At 40.0% G+C, this 17,180-nt stretch overlaps 1 protein-coding gene across 1 annotated transcript in view; it reads right to left on the reverse strand.

The window, feature by feature from the left end:
* The window catches only part of LOC132815316 (lethal(3)malignant brain tumor-like protein 4), a 251,003-nt gene that overhangs the window by 162,583 nt on the left and 71,240 nt on the right, over positions 1-17,180 (reverse strand). The window contains exon 11 of the mRNA XM_060824166.1: positions 2,592-2,677. Within this exon, the coding sequence (XP_060680149.1) occupies positions 2,592-2,677 (86 nt within the window). The remainder of the gene's footprint in view (positions 1-2,591; positions 2,678-17,180) is intronic.

The following is a 17,180-nucleotide window of genomic DNA, read 5'->3' on the forward strand; positions in this document are numbered from 1 at the left end:
AAACTAGCAACAGGCTGAACTACAGTGCAAGTTTAAGACAACGTAAGTTGGTGATGTTATATTCACGGAGATATAAAGCACAAAAAGGTGACTACTTATGCTAAACAAGCAGAAAACACTCTTTCATAACCAACGAGAGTACTGTGTGCAATTCTATGTACCACACTTTCAGAAAATCGTGGATAGGGTCAAGTAAAGATTTACTTTGTGAATGGGGGATTACAGTTTGTATGACTAGATGGGAGACACTGGGATTGATCTTGTCTGAAAAGATGAGTTTTAAGATGATTGGCAAAAGAAACATGGAGGTAAAAACAATGACTGCAGATGCTGGAAACCAGATTTTGGATCAGTGGCGTTGGAAGAGCACAGAAGTTCAGGCAGCATCCAAAGTGCAGCGAAATCGATGTTTCAGGCAAAAGCCCTTCATCAGGAATAAAGGCACTGAGCATGAAGAGTGGAGAGATAAGTTAGAGGAAGGTGGGGGTGGGGAGAAAGTAGCATAGAGTACAATGGGTGAGTGGGGGAGGGGATGAAGGTGATAGGTCAGGGAGGAGAGGGTGGAATGGATAGGTGGAAAAGAAGATAGGCAGTTAGGACAAGTCTGGACAAATCATGGGGACAGTGCTGAGCTGAAAGTTTGGAACTAGGGTGAGTGGGGGAAGGGGAAATGAGGAAACTGTTGATGCCCACAGATGCCCTGGGGTTGAAGTGTTCTGAGGTGGAAGATGAGGTGTTCTTCCTCCAGGCATCTGGTGGTGAGGGAGGGCGACGAAGGAAGCCCAGGACCTCCATGTCCTCGGCAGAGTGGGAGGGGGTGTTGAAGTGTTGGCCCACGGGGTGGTGTGGTTGATTGGCGCGGGTGTCCCGCAGATGTTCCCTAAAGCGCTCTGCTAGGAGGCGCCCATCAACTGTTCTACGTAGCCAGCAAAGAGACAGGCATAGCTAAGGCCCATACGTGTGCCCATGGCTACCCCTTTGGTCTGGAGGAAGTGGGTTTCAACTGTCCTATGTAGGGCGCCTCCTAGCAGAGCGCTTTAGGGAACATCTCCGGGACACCCGCACCAATCAACCGCACCGCCCTGTGGCCCAACATTTCAACTCCCCCTCCCACTCTGCTGAGGACATGGAGGTCCTGGGCCTCCTTCACCGCCGCTCTCTCACCACCAGACGCCTGGAGGAAGAACGCCTCATCTTCCGCCTCTGAACACTTCAACCCTAGGGCATCAATGTGGACTTCAACAGTTTCCTCATTTCCCCTTCCCCCACCTCATCCTAGTTCTAAACTTCCAGCTCAGCACTGTCCCCATGACTTGTGTCCTACCTGCCTAGCTCCTTTTCTTCCTATCCACTCCACCCTCTCCTCCCTGACCTATCACCTTCATCCCCTCCCCCACTCACCCATTATATTCTATGCTACTTTCTCCCCACCCCCACCCTCCTCTAGCTTATCTCTCCACGCTTCAGGCTCACTGCCTTTATTCCTGATGGAGGGCTTTTGCCCGAAACATCGATTTCGCTGCACTTTAGATGCTGTCTGAACTGCTGTGCTCTTCCAGCACCACTAATCCAAAAGAAACATGGGCCAAATGATGGAATCTACTTTTACAATTACATAAGATCTCAAATGTGCTGGCTTAAAAGATGCTGTAAACAGATTTGGTTGTAAACTTCAAAAAGGGTATTGGAGAAATACTTAAAGGATCAAAAATAAGACACAGATATAATGAAAGAGGGAAGATTGGATTAACTGGTTTGCTCTTCAAAAGAGCTGGCAAACACTGTTGCTCTTCTATGATTGAAGTTACTACAACAAGAAACACAGGTTGGACTGATGAGGGGAACAACTGATATGAAGAACATTGCCACACAGAGTCAGAAATACATAAAGGTGATCTGCAAGCAGAGTCAAAACTTTTCTGAACAATTAAGACTGAGTATGATGATTTGGAGAAAGAACACATTGTCTTCATTCATCTGTCAAAGAAAACAGTCTGTGCTTCTATAATTCTCTTGTAGTCTCTAAGAGAGCCACAACTTGAAGCATTATGCATTTTGAGGTATATTACCTGAACTCTCTCTAGAATTACTTCTGGAACACCCGTATTCATTGCTGCAAAATTACCCATTGTTAAATGCAGAAACAATCACAGGAATATTTGTACTATTTACAAAAATGGAGAGGTGTGCTAATACGTATTTAGCTCTTAGTTACAAAGCACTTCAGAATTGTCTGCCTATGACTAGTAAATTGGGAACATTTTAAATTACAGTGAACAAAACATCCTGATAGATCATAGCCTTGGTCTGTGTTACTTCAGGTAGCATAATTATTGCCAGTGATATATACTTCAATTATGCAATGAATCACAAAGCAACTATTACAATGGATGACTTTATAAACATCAAAAAGAATTGTCATAATGGGGCAAATGTCAAACTTGAATAATCAGAACATGTTTATAACTTATGTTTTAGATTATTTGCAATGATTTGAAATCATTTGCATTAGTTCATAAAAACAATACAACTTGTTATTTAATGCGGCCTTACATTATCAGGAGTGGATAATTGCAAGAACAACGACGTACCACTTTGAAAGCACGAGCTGGAGCAGAGGTAGCACCCATCTCCTCCAAATATTTCTTCCAGGAAAAATTTTCTGCATCAGAATATCCTGGAATAAAAGGTTTGCCAATTATACTGATCTGGAATAACATATTCAAGGTCAAAACACGTAGAAAATGTAACTGTCTCTACACAGATTACTAAACGGTCAAACTCAGTCTTGCATTTCAAACATTATACAACATGTTAAATTGATAAATTCACGAGTTTACATCATCCAAGTGTTTAGCATATCAGCTTGAGAGAGAGAAAGAGAAAAGCTATATTTCTGTGCATAAAACCATTACATTTCTGCAATGAAATTTAGCTTATTATTTAAAGTAGGTCAAGTAAAGCAAAACATATTTTCTAAGCCATGTTCCTCTCGTTGAGAGCGCACTTCACATAACAAACCATTGTATGATGCTTCATATGAGAGCAATGGAAACTATAGAAAAGTAACCAAAGACATCAAAGAGGATATGCATTTTGAAATGGTTTTTGAAGATGCCAGATTAACACACTCAATTAATTATTTCTAAATGTTATCACTGATTTTAATCAATTTCCATGCACCAATATCCCACAAACAAGGCTGTGATAAATACCAGATTGCTCTAGGGTTTCTATATCTATTATATGCATTGAGCTTCACTTCTCTTAACACATATTTTCATAACCCCTTTGAAAATGTACATTTACAACATCTGCCACATTCCTTTTATCTTTACAGTTCTGACTAAACTAATGACTAATTTTTCAGAAAAACATGCTCCTGTATGTTGTTTTTTTTAATTAAGGAAAGATAATTCTGCATTATTCCTTTAACACAAAAAAGGTACAAATTTATTGCCAAAGTCCTTCACTTCTGTGCAGTTGCTGACACCAAATATACCAGAAGCTGTTCAGCTGATGGAAACAATATACAAATTGGTCATTTATAAATAAAATTAACAACACTGAAGAAAGAAAGTGGGCTAGGAGAAAGTGGGGACTGCAGATGCTGGAGATCAGAGCTTAAAAATGTGTTGCTGGAAAAGCACAGCAGGTCAGACAGCATCAAAAGAACAGGAGAATCGATGTTTTGGGCATAAGCCCTTCTTCAGGAATCTGAAAAAGGGCTTATGCCCAAAACGTCAATTTTCCTGTTCCTTTGATCCTGCCTGACCTGCTGCACTTTTCCAGCAACACATTTTAAAGAAAGTGGGCTACCTAGATATAGGTTTCTGCTGATCCCAATTACCTCCATTTGACAAAATATTCTAATTTGGAAGGAATCACAAACTATTCTGAAGTGAGGTAACAGGTGTGGACCACTACACAAGCTGCTTGAGTGTACAAGGTTGAGAGGATATCACTAGATTCTAAATTTCACTCTTATGAATGTGTGCATGTTGAGAATTGGACACAATTGGTGCACCGAACATGATCGTGCCTCTCTAAAGTTGGACATATAACCAGCTAAATGGACATTGCCTGACCTGCTCACATTTCTTGCATTTTGCTTCTGATTCCACGTTGTGAAAGGATAAAATCATTAGCACTGCAATGCCATTTTAACTGGGATGCACATGTGAACCAAACTCAAATTCACTTTGTGGGTCAGAGGGAGCAAAAGGGCACCTCCTCTCCTCACAAGGCAACTTTACGCCTCTTTCTTTTCCAAGCTATTCTTCCTGATTTTAGGAATAATTGTTGGCCAGCAGTAAAGGTGTATTTCCTGCTCTCCTTGGATTAGTACTGTGGATTTTTTTTGTGTCCATGGGAGGGGCAGACAGAGCTTTATTTTAACAGTGCATCTGAAAGACATCATGTTTGACAATACAGCCTCACTCAATATTACACTGACGTTTCAGCCTGGATTGTGTGCCCAGGTCTCTGTTGTGAGGCTTTGAAGTGAAAGTGTTACCCCTGAGCCAAGGCTCATATCAGAGTTCAGCCCAAGAAGTTGTGCTGAAACATTAGTGTTATATTAAGATAAACATGCACAACACAGAGAAGGTGCTTAGATTAGATTAGATTACTTACAGTGTGGAAACAGGCCCTTTGGCCCAACAAGTCCACACCGACCCGCCGAAGAGCAACCCACCCAGACCCATTCCCCTATTTTTACCCCTTTACCTAATACTACGGGCAATTTAGCATAGCCAATTCACCTAACCTGCACATCTTTGGACTGTGGGAGGAAACCAGAGCACCCGGAGGAAACCCACGCAGACACGGGGAGAATGTGCAAACTCCGCACAGACAGTTGCCAGAGGCAGGAATTGAACTTGGGTCTCTGGCGCTGTGAGGCAGCAGTGCTAACCACTGTGCCACCGTGCCGCCCCATTCCATAAAACTGATCAAATGTATTATAGTGTGTATAATGCAATATTTGAAGAAGTTACAAGCAAGTCTTGCAAGAGTTCAGTCAGTTTAGTGAATTGAGGTAAAAGTCTACTTATGAAGCTACTACAAATGGCAATGGACTTAATAAAATATGAAAACCCACAATTAGATTTTATTTCACCATTTTAAACATGAATATGAAATACAATATTCTTCGTATTTACTGATGAATTGCATTCATGATTTTTCATTAAATAATTAAAACCAGTATTAGGAGAAATTTGGTTAGAGCTGACTAAAACAACTTGACATATCTGGCAGCAGCATGGTGTGGGCTGGTGAAACCCAGAGTGGGACAGTAGCAGAGGAGAAGGAAAAGTTAGATTCTCCCTAAGTTTTCTTTCTTTATTTTTAATTTTAAGTTAATGAGAATGGTGCCAATTCATGGCAATCATAGTTTGCATTGAATAAATGTGACAATAAATGAGTCAATAAATCAATAAACATTGTAAAATGGGATTAAACTCACATATAAATCAAACCGGACAACTATAGCAATCTTCCTTCTTCAGAAGACTTCATGCCCACATGACCAGACAGCATCTCATTTTTAAGTTTTAAAAAACTGAGTTCAAAATGTCGTGAAATGGTGGAGGTTGAACTCTCAATTCCTTGATTACTCATTCATGCCTATTTAGATCACTCGTGACCACAAATTTACAGTAACTAATTGGGGGTCTCAAATGGTTATTTTCCCTTATCATCTTGAAGTAGTATATTTTCCGTTCTCCGCAGAAATATACATGCAGAAATTTCCAATTAATCTACTTTCTGAATCTAACAGTTTTATGGTACATTACCAAGCTCTCTTTGAAATGGCAAATATTAAATACTGCAATGTCCTCAAAGCAAAAGCAATTAATATATTTGCTTACAATGATATGAACAGAACATTCTCTGAATACGTATTAAAATAGACTCATCAACTTAAATTACATATTTCATCAAATTCACTTTCTAATATCTAGAGATTGATTGCATGTTCTCTTTATTATCAATCATCAAAGTCAGTCACTCCACAGATGTTGTCATTTTAATGAAATTATTTCACCTCATTCTGGTTCCATCATTTTGGAATTTGCAATATTTTATCCCTTCTCTACTTAATCTTATGGCTTTGCCATATATAAGTTCAGGAATAATAAATAATTCACATATTTAAAAGTTGTACCTTCATTGCACAACTAAAAAGAACATTTTAACAATTCTATTTAATTTCCTTAACAGTGTATAATCTCCGACCAGTGATTTATGACACATTTTCTTGGTTTTATTTCATGTCAATTAAGCTTCAAGTTTTATAGGTCATATTGATAAGATACCCATTTTTCTGCAGGCTTAAGTTAACTCAGGAGCAAATCTGGTTTGAGCAGGGATGTTTCTAGCAACAAGAGGTTTGAGCTCAAAATGCTGTAATTCTCAGAACCACTACTTTCAAGGTCAAAATATTTTAAGATGGGAGGTGGGGGAGGTATCACACAACCAGTCTGTCTTTGGTCTACTTAGACTGCTAACTGGAAACCTATAGCAAATTAAGGGCCTGATCCTGATCCACCAATAATTTACCACAGCAAATTGAGGCTGATACCAGTGGGACAACCCAACAGCTTTTACTGAACTGGGGTTGAGCAAAGCGAGGGGTCTATTTTGGTAGTCCCCTGTGTCCATCAGCTCCTTTTCCTTTGTGACTATCTGCAGTCCCAGCAGCAACCACCACTTGGACTTAGTGCTGCCATGCCAAAGAGCTGTCGAGCAATTGGATTGGCCATCAGCTCTTGAAGGTTGGACTTTCTCCCGAGATGGGCTGGAACACTTGCCTTGAGTAAAGTAACAGCATACTCAGCACTAAACAGCAGCAATGAGATCGTTTATCCCGTTGACTCTTTGGGTGGCCTAAAAATTTCAGCTCCAAATTTCATCCCCTATACAACATGCTTTGCCTTCAAGGCACTCTTGAGACAGAGGAGGGAGTGTGGGGTTTGTGTTGCATGGATCAAATCTGAAGGGCAGAGGCTCAGTAAAGTTCAATTCAGTCCTTTGACACAGTGGTGGAGTCAAGAGGAGCAGAATTGGATGATTATCTACCAAATTTGTACCTGGAAAATACACACAGTGCCAATTAAACTTAGGTCCGTCATTTTGGACATAAAATTTGCATAATATATTTAAAGCAATATATTTTTGAAGCAACTGACATTCTAAAGTTTGGACCACAGCAACTGCAGTGGAAATTCTAACTGAATATTCTACAGGATACAATACATCAAATGCATTTTTCTGAACTTCATATTAACAGGTTTCTATCAAAAAAATAGCTCCCTTCAGATTCAAAACAGTAGACAGAACCACAAGAGTAATATCACACAGATGTAGAGCAAGGTTGTAGAAGAGTCACTTCCGATTATCTCTGTAATGTATCAATGATGCAGTCAAAGGATTTATATAAAAGATAGCTTTTAAAAGCTGCAAGAGCACCTTCTGCTGATCTGCCTGAGTTTACTTAAAAAGCAATGAATTATTGAAATCCATGGTTACTACATACAGAAAAATGCAGAATTTTATTTTTTAGAATCCATAACCTCTGTGCCATGTAGAACACGGGGAACACAAAGCATCTATTTTGCAGTAATTTTTAAATTACAGATAAGATGGCCCCACAACTGCGAATTCTGATTCTCTTCCTGATGTGGTGCGTCTCATACTTATTGATTTCAGAACTTTCATTTAATTCTGTGTTTTCTTTGCTGTCTCCAAATTTTTACATGAACGAAGTGCCTTTTTCATCCTGTGCCCAGATCTTTCCTTAAACTTTGGAGGTAACGGCATTCAGTAGGACCTCCAGGTCCCTGCTGCAAAGCAGGGAAATGTTTTCCCCTTTTCTGGCGCAAAAGTCAGGGACCATGCAGGTCAACTCCAGACTGACCATAAGACACAAGAGCAGAAGGAGGCCAGTCAGCTCATCCAGCTCTGCCTTTCAAAGAGATCATGACTGATCTGATAACTCTGAACTCTACCTTCCTGTCTCTTCCCACAATAATCCTCAATTCCATTATCAATCAAAAACCTGCCTATTTCAGCCTTGAATATACTTAATGGTGTAACTCCAACACTTCTCTGTGGCAAAGAATTGCAACTCTCAGAGAATACATTATTCCTCATTGATGTCCTCAATGTGTGATCCCTCATTCTGTGATTATGCCATCTGGTCCCAGACTCTCCCACAGGGGAAAACAACCCCTGCGGCACGGTGGCACAGTGGTTAGCATTGCTGCCTCACAGCGCCTGTAGACCCGAGTTCAATTCCCGACTCAGGCGACTGACTGTGTGGAGTTTGCACGTTCTCCTCGTGTCTGCGTGGGTTTCCTCCGGGTGCTCCGGTTTCCTCCCACAGTCCAAAGATGTGCGGGTCAGGTGAATTGGCCAAGCTAAATTGCCCGTAGTGTTAGGTAAGGGGTAAATGTAGGGGTATGGGTGGGTTGCGCTTCGGCGGGTCGGTGTGGACTTGTTGGGCCGAAGGGCCTGTTTCCACACTGTAAGTCTAATCTAATCTAAACTAAAAAAAACCTCTCTGCATGTGACTCCAGATCCATGAAAAACAACCTCACCATATCCAGTCCTCTCATAATCATTTATGCTTCACTAAGGTCACCTGTTACTCTTCTATCTTCCAATGAGTACAGGACCAACCTACTCAACCTCTGCTCATAAGACAGACCCTTCCTACTTGGTATCAGCCGAGTGAACCTTCTCTGGACTGTCTCCGATGCCAGCTTATCTTTCCTTAGATATAGAGCACAGAATTGTTCCAGCTCTAGTCTGGCTAGTTCCTGGTACATTTTTATTTTGAACTCACTGCTTTCATCCTCCATTTCATTTGAAATAACAGCCAACATTTCATTTGCCTTCCCAATTATTGCTGAGCTTGGAAGTGGAGTTTTTTTTGTGATTCAAGGATAGGTACTGCCTCTGTTCCATAGCTTTCTGCAGTCTTTCACCATTTAAATAACAACTCCTCTATTCTTCCAGCCAAAGTGCAAAAACTCATATTTCCCCATGTTGTATTCCATTTGTCAACATTTTGACTACTCACTTAACCTATTCATAACCCTCTGCAGTCCCATTGTGTCATCCTCACCACTTGCTTTCCCACCCATCTGTCCAGGTACACAATAGGCTTTTAAAGATGGCATGGGTGCAAGGGTCCTGGTCAATTCTAGAATAACCACTATTGGAATAAGCTATTCTGGGAATAATGTATGGTTTCAAAATGGGACATGACAGGGTAACGGAAAGGCCAGGTAGTTCAAGAGGTGAGTATGGCAAGCTATGGCAACACCACTCACTGGACCTAGAAACAGAATCCCTCCAAAAATGTGACGCAACTTGGACTTAGCCCAAAAAAAAATAAAATTCGGCCCAAAGAACCATAATTTGAATTTTGAATTGAATTTTTTTTTAATTTATAGCAAAGCAACTGTTGCAGTGCTATTAAACTGAAGGATGTATTGCTTAGAACTGAGATGCTCTAAACAGTTCTTCATGCAAGTCTTGATATTAGGTTCACTAACTACATTTTTAAAAATTATTCCAGGGTCTGTGGCCATCACAGACCAGGCCAAAATTTATTTCCCATCTCATACTGTCCTGAATGCAGTTGAGAATCTAATACATTGCTGTTGATATGGAGTCACATGTAGGACAGTAGGTTTCTTTCCCTAAAGGACATTAGTGGACCAGATGGGTTTTACAACAACTTAGAGTAGTTACACAGTTGCCATTAGGCTAAAACAAGTACAGGAATTGCTGGAGAAACTCAACAGGTCTGGCAACTTCCATGGGGAGAAAGCAGAGTTAATGTTTCGAGTTTGGTAACTCTTCACCAGAGCTGTTAGCAGTGAGGAAAAAGTGACATTTATGCTGAATTTGAATTTAGGGGCTGGGAGGAAGGGGAGAGGTAAGAGGATTGGTGGAAATGGAGTCCAGAGAGAGCAAGATATGAAAGGGTTAGGTAAACACAGAGATTATGGATAGCAGGCCAGGACAGAGGAAAAGCCAAATAAGTGATAAAAAGAGGTCAGGATAGAAGAAAATGAGTGAGCTGTACCAAATGCAAACTATATAATGTGATAGTAGGACAAGGATTAGGTGAGAATATGTGACTGTGCTAAGAACAACCCCTAACAACAGAAGACAGAGTGTGGGATGGGTGAAAAACATGGAAGGATGGAATCAGGCCAGGAACAGCAATGTCGGTGTGGAAGCACGATGGCCTTTTGGCGTGACATGCAAATGGGAACTCAGGGTCATTTTGGCACACACAATGCAGGTGCTCGGCAGAGTGGTCACCCAGTCTGCATTTCATTTCCCCAATGTAGATGAAACCACATTGTGAATTTTTAATTCATGTTTTTCTTGAACAAATTCAAATCTCGCCATCTGGTACCCTGGGATTCGAAATTATGACCCCAGAACATTAGTTTCCAAATTACCAGCTCTGTAGTGTTACCACTACACCCCTGCCTAATGGTACGTTGCATGGTATTCTCTGACTGCTATCAGAATTTGACTGTTAAAACTCTGAAAAAACTATTTAGTGCCTGCTTGTTATTTTATCCATTATCCATCACCAATTTACCTTAAAAAAGAAAATCCCTTAGTATTTTTCATGCTGAAGGTACACAGCAAGCTGGCACATCAAATAAAACAACTAGACGTAGCAACTTGTTATTTCCCGTTGTGGTGGATTGGTGAATGGGGTTCATTTATAGAAGTGACAACAGCAGTGGCCTCAAAACAGATCCTTGCGGCATACCACTGGTAACTGAGCTCTAGGATGAATTTCCCATCAACCACCCGCCCACTGTCTTCTTTCAGCTAGCCAATTTCTGATCCAAATTGCTAATCACCTTAAATCCCAAAACTCCATATTTTGTGTAAGAACCTACCACGTGGAACCTTATCAAACAGCTTACTGAAGTCCATATCAACCGCTTTACCTTCATCCACCTGTTTTGTCACCTTCTCGAAGAACTCAATAAGGTTAGTGAGACACGACATACCCTTCATAAACTGTGTTGACTATCCCTAATCAAATTATTCCTTTCCAGATGATTATAAATCCTATCTCGTAGAACCTTTTCCAACACCTTACCCAAAACCGAAGTAAGGCTCACTGGTGCATAATTACCGATTCCCCTTCTTAAACAAGGGAACAACATTTGCTGTCCTCCAGTCTTCTGGCGCTACTCCTGTCCACAATGACAACATAAAGATCAAAGCCAAAGGCTCTGCTATCTCCTCCCTGGCTTCCAAGGATAAATCCCTTCCACCCCAAGGGTCTTATCTACTTTCAGATCTTCCAAAATTGCTAAAAACTCTTTGTCAACCGCAATCCCAACTAATCTAGTGGCCTGTATTTCCATCTTCTCACTAACATTGCCCTTTTCCACTGTGAGTACTGATGAAAAGTATTAATTAAGTGTTTTCCCTATGTCCTCAGGTTCCACACACAACTTTCCACTACTATCTTTGATTGGCCCTAATCTTACTCTAGTCATTCTTTTTGTCCTGATAGACCTATAGAGGCCTTAGTGTTTTCCTCAATCCTGTCTGCCAACAACTTCTCATGTTCCCTCCTGGCTCTTCTCAGCCTTCTCTTTAGATCTTTTCTGGCTATCTATCTCAGTCTTCAATATACTCAATGATGTGGTCTCCACAGCCTTCTGTGACAGTGAATTCCACAGATTCACCACTCTCTGGCTGAAGAAGTTTCTCCTTATCTCTGTTCTAAACAGTCTTCCCTTTACTCTCAGGCTGTGTCCTCGGGCCCTAGTTTCTCCTACCAATGGAAACATCTTCCCAACATCCATTCTGTCCAGGCCATTCAGTATTCTCTAAGTTTGAATTATATCCACCTTCATCCTTCTAAGAGCATTGACACAGAGTCTTCAAATGTTCCTCATATGTTAAGCTTTTCATTCCTGGGACCATTCTCGTGAATCTCCTCTGAATACGCAGCAGGGCCAGTACATCCTTCCTGAGGTATGGTGCCCAAAACTGTGCACAATGCTCCAAATGTGGTCTGACCTGAAAGCTATGGATTCAACAAGAGAGGAAAGGTCCCTGGTTCTTGGACACTTCAAAATGTTGTGATTATAACAAGATCAACTTGGTGGACTTCAAAGAATATGAGTTCCCCTGATAGGGGCTGTTAACTTGGTCCAATCAGGGAGCCCTGGCTGACAGATAATAAGAGGAATGTTCGAGATTCCGACACCCAGGGTGCTGACTCTGATGAAGTGGTGTCAGAGTCAAGGACTTTCCACATGTAAATAAGCGGTGACTTGGTGACTGGATACTGGCTTCTGTGGAGTTATTTCACAAACATATATTTGTGCACAGGGATTTCAACTTTTTCTAATGAGTTCTGAGGTATGTGCCTGTATCTTATAGCCACTGCTGAAGAGAATTTTCGTTTTACATATCAATTAAATTTACATATTGGCTAATGCCTGTTTGAGAACTTTTCAAGTTTCAGTTAATTAACTTTTTATATTCTGGAAATGAATTAAGAACCCAAATTAGCATCAGTCTGAACACTGCTTCTCTCTTTGTCAACTATTCTCTCTCTGCCACCCAGCTTCATATGTTGAAGTAGGGGAACAATTGCTTTTATTTAAAATTTTAAATGAAAACCTACAATAATTCATAACTGAAATTTCATATGCATAGATACAAAATAATATTGAAGTAATTAATGGAAAATTTCTAATTTGTACAGACATAAATCCCAATAGGAGTGCACATCAGTACATTTTTAAAACCTTTGTGTTCTCCCATTTTCTCCACAAAACTCTCAGTTTTACTAAAATCGGATTTTTTAAAATAATCAAAAAGAATAGCAAAACTGACAGAGAAAACCAAAGAAAAGCATTATATTAGTTTGGTTAACTAAATTACTCGTGTATATTGTACAAAGATATTTCATTTCCCGACTCAGGCGACTGACTGTGTGGAGTTTGCACGTTCTCCCCGTGTCTGCGTGGGTTTCCTCCGGGTGCTCCGGTTTCCTCCCACAGTCCAAAGATGTGCGGGTCAGGTGAATTGGCCATGCTAAATTGCCCGTAGTGTTAGGTAAGGGGTAATGTAGGGGTATGGGTGGGTTTCGCTTCGGCGGGTCGGTGTGGACTTGTTGGGCCGAAGGGCCTGTTTCCACACTGTAAGTCTAATCTAATATAGGGGAGGTGATAATCACTTGTTATTATTGCTGACTTGTGAATCAAGAGACCCAAGTAATATTCTGGGTACCTGGGTTCAAATCCTGCCATTGCAGATGGCATCATTTGAATTCAAGAAAAGTCTAGCCTTAAGAGTCTAATGATAACCATGAATCTATTGTTGATTGTCGGAAAACATCAGGTTCACTAATGTCCTTTAGGGAAGGGAACTGTCATCCCCACCTGGATGGCCTGTGTGTGTCTCCACATTCACAGTAATGTGTTAACTCTTAACTGCCCTCTGGGCAATTAGAGATGGGCAATAAACGCTGGCCCAGCCAGTGACACCCGCATCCCATGAACGAATAAAAATAATTACAGGTCCCCTGACTGCAGAATCTGCCTTCAGCTCACAGACTCGAGCTCTGGGCAACATGATTACTTCATGTACATGACTCTATGGCATTCAAGAAATAACTTTCCCAAAGATTCAAGCATACAGCTTGATGCTATTGTGAAATATTTACATTTCTGATATTTTGATATTTTAAACATTACAGCTATGTGACAAATGTTTATTTTTGGTCATTTCTGTCTGCAGCAATATATCACAAGAAGTTTTGAATGAGGTTCAGGCACTGACAACACTGACTGACAATCTACGTTTGAAAATCAAGGCATTCTACACACTTTTCATTTCAGATGAAGCCCATTCCTATACCTGAAGTAAACAATAAGTTTACTTGAAAACAAAATGTGTCATGGACAGGGAAATGGTTCTCCTTTGTTTGCAATTAAGCGTGGTCAGGTATACTGTTTTCTAAGTTTAACTTGAGTCTAAACACGGTCTATAGCTAATTGCGTATAAAAGCAAGCATGCCTTTCACAAGGAACTAGTTCAACTCTATTTGAATTATCCTTACAAATATAACACAGCAATAATACAATAAATATTTAATTTGTGCCATTACTATTATGCATGCATACAAAGGAAAAACAAGCACCAAAAGCTTCTCCTTGCATTATCATTAAATGTTCCAGAGATACACTCTGATTGCTTGCAGTTTGAGGCCATTTTAAATTAGGTAAACGTAAACATCAGTGACACATTCCAGATCTTGGGTTCGGTTAATCGATATTACTCCTGAGGTCTTTCAACTTCAATCATCAATTTGCGGATTTAAAATGGCAGGGACCAAAGAAGCAAAAATGTGAACCATTTGTCCTCTAACCCTGATCTATCCACAGATAAGAAAATTAGGGTTAATATTTCTTAGCATTTGACAATTACTCTCAACAAATTTTAAATGTTAAAATTGATTCAGGTAAATGGAATTGATGAATATCTGTTTTTTTAAAATTTGCTTTAAAGTTTTTCATTGCTTAAATGTTATTTATGGTTAAAACAAGATTGATCAGACTTTTAATTCACTTTTTAAACAAGATCTCAAACAAATAACTTTTGAAACAAATCATTTACATCTGGTTAAAATGTTAACACGACATCTTGTGTAAGGCTAATAAATCTTGATCAAATATCAAATTTATATGGTATGTTACCATTAAAAAAGAGCTGCCTGAGTACTCAGCAACTCAGGCAACAAATATGGAGAGAGAAACTAAGTTAATATTTCAGGTGCCTATTGGGTATCAGGTAAAGAATAGTAAGGATAAGAATCTTCTTCTTCCATTACAAAGTAAAAGCACTGAGAACTTTAAGTTTCAAATACAGTGTGGGATCGGAAAATTTCAAAATTAAATTTATGCCAAAGCTGTCAAAACTGAAGCAACACTAGAGGTGGCATTTATGGTCAAACATCAAAATGCACTGACAGCCATTTGTACATGAAACTGTGTTAAGTTTTCACAAAGTGCATTAAAATTGGTTACATTTTGATTAAACCATATGAAATCAGGTACACCCCAAACAACCCTTTTATACTGTTGCAATCTCAGAAATACATATTACTGTATCAGCCTGACCATTCCATTGCTAACAGTGCCCATCTTTCACAGATGCTTTATTTTCCATGATTCAGTGTTAGCATATTTTAAGTGCACATTTTCATGCATTTCCAAATTGATGATGAAATATTGATAGCCACTCATACATACACAAATAGAATAAATAAAAATCAATTTAAAGAATGAATTCAGAAGTATTCACTTAAATAGCTTGGAAGGTAATATGTTTTAGCAGCTAAGCATATTCCAGGACATTTTCCAGCACAAAATCATAAAATTAAGACATTGCATTTGGCATGACTGGAGAACATTGCTACATGAAATTATAATTTAACATTTTTATTACAATGCCAAATTTAACCAAACATAATTTCTTGTTTGGGCCATGAACTTAGCAGTTATATTATTGTAAAATCACAACTGACTGGTCTCCATTTTCCACAACATTTCTGCTGCTGTTCCACTACTGATTTACTCAATGGGACTCTCAACTCTACCTCTGATGCCCTCAATCCCAGTAAAGGTAATACACTTGCACCCAGTCATTATTCTGTTAAGGGCTTGATCTATGCCCTTTTAAATCCAAAGGGTGCAGATACTTAAAGATATGGTAGACTCGAGTTAGCCAACCATAGCCATCAACTGCATGAGTCATGGCCAGTTCCCACTCTCCGACAGTCTGTTAAAAACAGCTCTCTATTCAAGGATCGGCTTGGAGTGCAAACATGACCTACTGCTTCTTTTTTCTAAAGCAGACCATCTCCCGAAACCTATCATCTTCACCCTCACCTCCAACATTATTTACTACATTGTCACTAAGACTGAGACCAGCTGATCAGCTGCCACTTCCCTCTCTTCCACTAACTCATTGGACCAAATTTCCTCTGATGTTCTCATACCAGAGCCCTGCACTCTTATTTTTCTCTGTTTTCACTCTATTTTCCCTCATGCTCTCTCCATGCTCAAGTTGTCCACAAGAAGAAAACCTTACTCCCTCAAGCCCATTCCTGCTAAATTGCAAAATCCCAACCAACAGGCCTTTGGTATCCATTTTCCACTACAGATTTACTCAATGGCACTGTCAACTCTACCTCTGATGTCTTTGATCCCAGTCAAACTAATACACTCTCACCCTGGCCTTTTTTTTTCTGATAAGGGCCTGATCTGTACCTTTTTAAATCCAAAGCTTTTACCAACTCTCTTTTCATGTTAGACAATATTTTTAATGGTCCACTCTCCTCAGATGTTGCTTTCTTCACCTTAAATCTGCCTTTGGCACGCTGGTCATTCACTCTGAACTGGGCCTCATTTGTATTCTCTTCACTCCAAAGGATGCAGATTTGCAAGGGTATGACTTGTAAGGACGTGAGTTCACCATCCTTTACCAGATCTAAAGAAGCCACATAAATCCTTGAAAACCTTGCTCTAAAATCTTTGTAAGCCAGTGACCCATTTCCAACTCCTTTTCCACCCTAAAGTCTTTCAAGATGTTGTCGCCTCCCAAACCATGTCTATCCTTCCCAGAACTGCAGTTCTCAATGTTACCAGTCTAGTTTCTGCCCTTCCGCAGGGGCTGATCAATTGTACCGATATGACTCTTAAAGTCAAAAATGATATTATATTTGGCTGTGAGAATCGAAAACCCGTGTATGAACAAGATTGGTAGTGGTATGTCCCCTTAACTGATCAGTTTTAAGGCTCTTTACTGAGAACCACAGTCTAACGCAAGAAGTATAAGTTAGAAAGCTGAAATGTGGACAGAAAGCAAAATAAATAGAGGAAAAGAAAGTTGAGATTAAATTAGACTCCTTATAGTGTGGAAACAGGCCCTTCGGCTCAACAGGTCTACACCGACCCTCCAAAGAATTACCCACCCAGACCCATTTCCCTCTAACTAATGCACCTAACTTTATGTGCAATTTAGCATGGCCAATCCACCTGAACTGCACATCTTTGAACTGTGGGAGGAAACCCAGAGAGACATGGGGAAAATGTGCAAAC

Source organism: Hemiscyllium ocellatum, chromosome 4 (assembly GCF_020745735.1).
Source record: "Hemiscyllium ocellatum isolate sHemOce1 chromosome 4, sHemOce1.pat.X.cur, whole genome shotgun sequence".
NCBI lineage: Eukaryota > Metazoa > Chordata > Chondrichthyes > Orectolobiformes > Hemiscylliidae > Hemiscyllium > Hemiscyllium ocellatum.